Source organism: Antrostomus carolinensis, unplaced genomic scaffold, assembly GCF_000700745.2.
Source record: "Antrostomus carolinensis isolate BGI_N321 unplaced genomic scaffold, ASM70074v2 scaffold8605, whole genome shotgun sequence".
Taxonomy (NCBI): Eukaryota; Metazoa; Chordata; class Aves; order Caprimulgiformes; family Caprimulgidae; genus Antrostomus; species Antrostomus carolinensis.
The window spans coordinates 9,851-12,469 of NW_010318379.1; the positions used below are offsets into that span (position 1 = coordinate 9,851).

General features: G+C 39.7%; 1 protein-coding gene across 1 annotated transcript in view; it reads right to left on the reverse strand.

The window, feature by feature from the left end:
- The window catches only part of TMEM41B (transmembrane protein 41B), a gene marked incomplete at its 5' end in the record, with an annotated part of 7,700 nt that extends 6,511 nt beyond the window's left edge, over positions 1–1,189 (reverse strand). Inside the window, one exon of the mRNA XM_010168870.1 lies at positions 1,068–1,189. Coding sequence (XP_010167172.1) covers positions 1,068–1,189 — 122 coding nt within the window. The remainder of the gene's footprint in view (positions 1–1,067) is intronic.
- Between the last annotated feature and the right edge of the window lie 1,430 nt (positions 1,190–2,619).

A 2,619-nucleotide genomic window follows, 5' to 3' on the forward strand; every position in this document is an offset into this window, starting at 1 on the left:
AAAGTAGTTACTGAATATATAGATAATCAGATACACTACATCACTACACTACAACCTCAGCAAACAAACCACATGATTATTGTTGTGATAATGTTCTCAGATGAACACTTAATATTTACAGTGTGTTTTGTACTAGAAAAACCTCAATTTTAGATATTTGCAAACCATATTTTTTTATTCAGTACAATCAACTTCATTTATAGGGTTTTGGGATTTTTCCTTATCGAGTAAGGATCAAAAAGAAATAATTACTCAAACCCAACCTTGGTAACTAAACAGCAGTCAACATTTCAGCCAAAAACAACTGTAACTGCCTCAACACTAGGGTCATAACATTTGAAGTGCAGCAAGAGCAGCAGAGCTTTACCTCATGAACCAACAAAGCTTTAAGAGCAAAATCTCATGTCACACCTTAATCTGGTGCAACCCTGGGCAGCACAGCTGAGTGTCCTCTCTTCCTCTGTATCAGACTTAGTGATTGGACTGTTGCAAACTGAACTTGTTGAGCAAGTTAATCAGACAGAAAATTAAATACTAAAAGAAAAAAAGAAAATTGTCAGACAAGCAGGCTTTCATCTTGTCAAACTATCTACCTTCCCAACATGAGTACCAGATGCAATGGAAAGGAGAAAAAGCTTATCAATGAAGGAAGAATGTCCCAGTGTGACAGCAGCCTGCTGTTATACCAGAGCACAAGGAATTTTAAAGTAAACCTAGCCCTAATCAAGCACATTTTGGCTCTCAGCTGAGGAAGGTTAACAACATAGTGAGTTACTATTGCTAATGTGACAGAGGGTAACTTTTCAAAACATGGCATCTCAACTGACCAGCAGAAACCCTAGGTCAAGTACAACTCTGTTTACACAGATGCTACCAGGTAGTATTTCAATACTGGGCTTTGTAGCCTGACATTCTAGGTTACACACTCAAATTCCCTTTTTAAAAAAATAAGACTACAACTATAATTAACTCATGGCAGTTTAAAAATCATTTAGCCCCATCTAGGCTCCTCTACAACTTGATCCCGAATGAAAAGCAAGTAAATTAATCTTTCCCAACATACTTACTCACTAAGTTGTGGGAAATTTTTATATACCAGGAACATAAGGAAAGCAGCTGATAAGAAGATAGACACTAAAATAAGAAGTGATGTCCGAGCTGATCCACCTTCTGCCTGAGCTTTCCCTGAAATTAAGCAAAAACAAAGTTAAAAACAAAACAACAGCAAGAAAACCCCTCACATCTCACAACAGATTTTCAAACTTGTACTTTAAGGAAATTTTAGGGTAAACTCTCTGTGGATATAACCTTCCCATCAATGCCTTCAATAACGTATACAACACATTGCTTTCATACGCTGACAAACATCCCATAGAAGTCAGCTTCTACCAATGCCTTCAATAACATATACAACACATTGCTTTCATACAAATCTGTTATGCTGACAAACATCCCATAGAAGTCAGCTTCTATAATCCATAATAATTTAAGCCTCAATTAATAAATAAGTTTGTAAAGAAAAAAATAGAGCAAAACAAAGTTTGCAAAGAAAACAAACAGACCAAAACAAAGTAAGCCATACACATTTTTTCCTTTTTGCCAGAAGTATTCTGCCAGTCTAGTCAACCAGAGATTTAACTTGGAAGTTTGAACCAGGCTCATGAACAGATTTTTTTTTTTTTCCTCCCAAGAACTCCAGGCACAGCCACTAGCCAACTAGGTGAGAGACACTCATCAGGAGAAAACATCTGTAAACACAGACACACAGAGCACCCTGGGATATAAAGATTACAGTTCTCAGACCTGGGAATTACATATATTTTTACACTCATATAGAAAAAGACTTATCTTTGTCTATGTAAGTTTTCACTAGCCTTTAAATTCTTGTGTAAAGGAAGTAATGGGAGTATATTAAGTGATCCAGTTACATTTCAGGCCTCTACTATACTTTAGATTCTTACCAATATAATCACATATATGCAACACACTGATTAGCACAAATGTGGTTTTACACACAAATAATTTTAAACAGAGAAATATGCAGTAACAACTCTCCACATCACTAGCGTGTGTATGTGTGTGCCTGTATTGAAACACCCTCCCCTCAGACACTGCCAGGCCAGCACAGCTTTGCAGGGAGCGTCAGTCACCCCAGGAACACAGAAGTGTCCCGGCTGTGTTTTAATTCGTGGATGCTGGTGGCATGACTACAGTGCCAACGTGCCACAGCCAAGCAGGTCGCGGTGCCACCTCACTGTTGTGAAACACAGCGAAGGGATGATGAAACCAGGGAACCGAACAGAGCCGGCTGGACGGGCTGGCAGCTCTTCTCCCTTTAACGTTCTGCGTTGAGGTCAGGTCAGTGTGATCCCACAGGTGCACGCTGGCCCTGCTAAGGCCGAAGGGGCGGACAGCAGCATCAGTTACAGCCGTTAATGCCTCACCCGTGGTTATTTTAACAACACACTCTCCAGAAGGTAATAAATAAATAAATAAATAATAAACCCCAACAACTTAAGAGGGCAAAAGAGGAAAACACGGCGAACTGCACCTTCTGACACTGTGTGTACTACAGGCGTGCCGGCAGTGGAACCACACGCACACACACAGGCACCCACG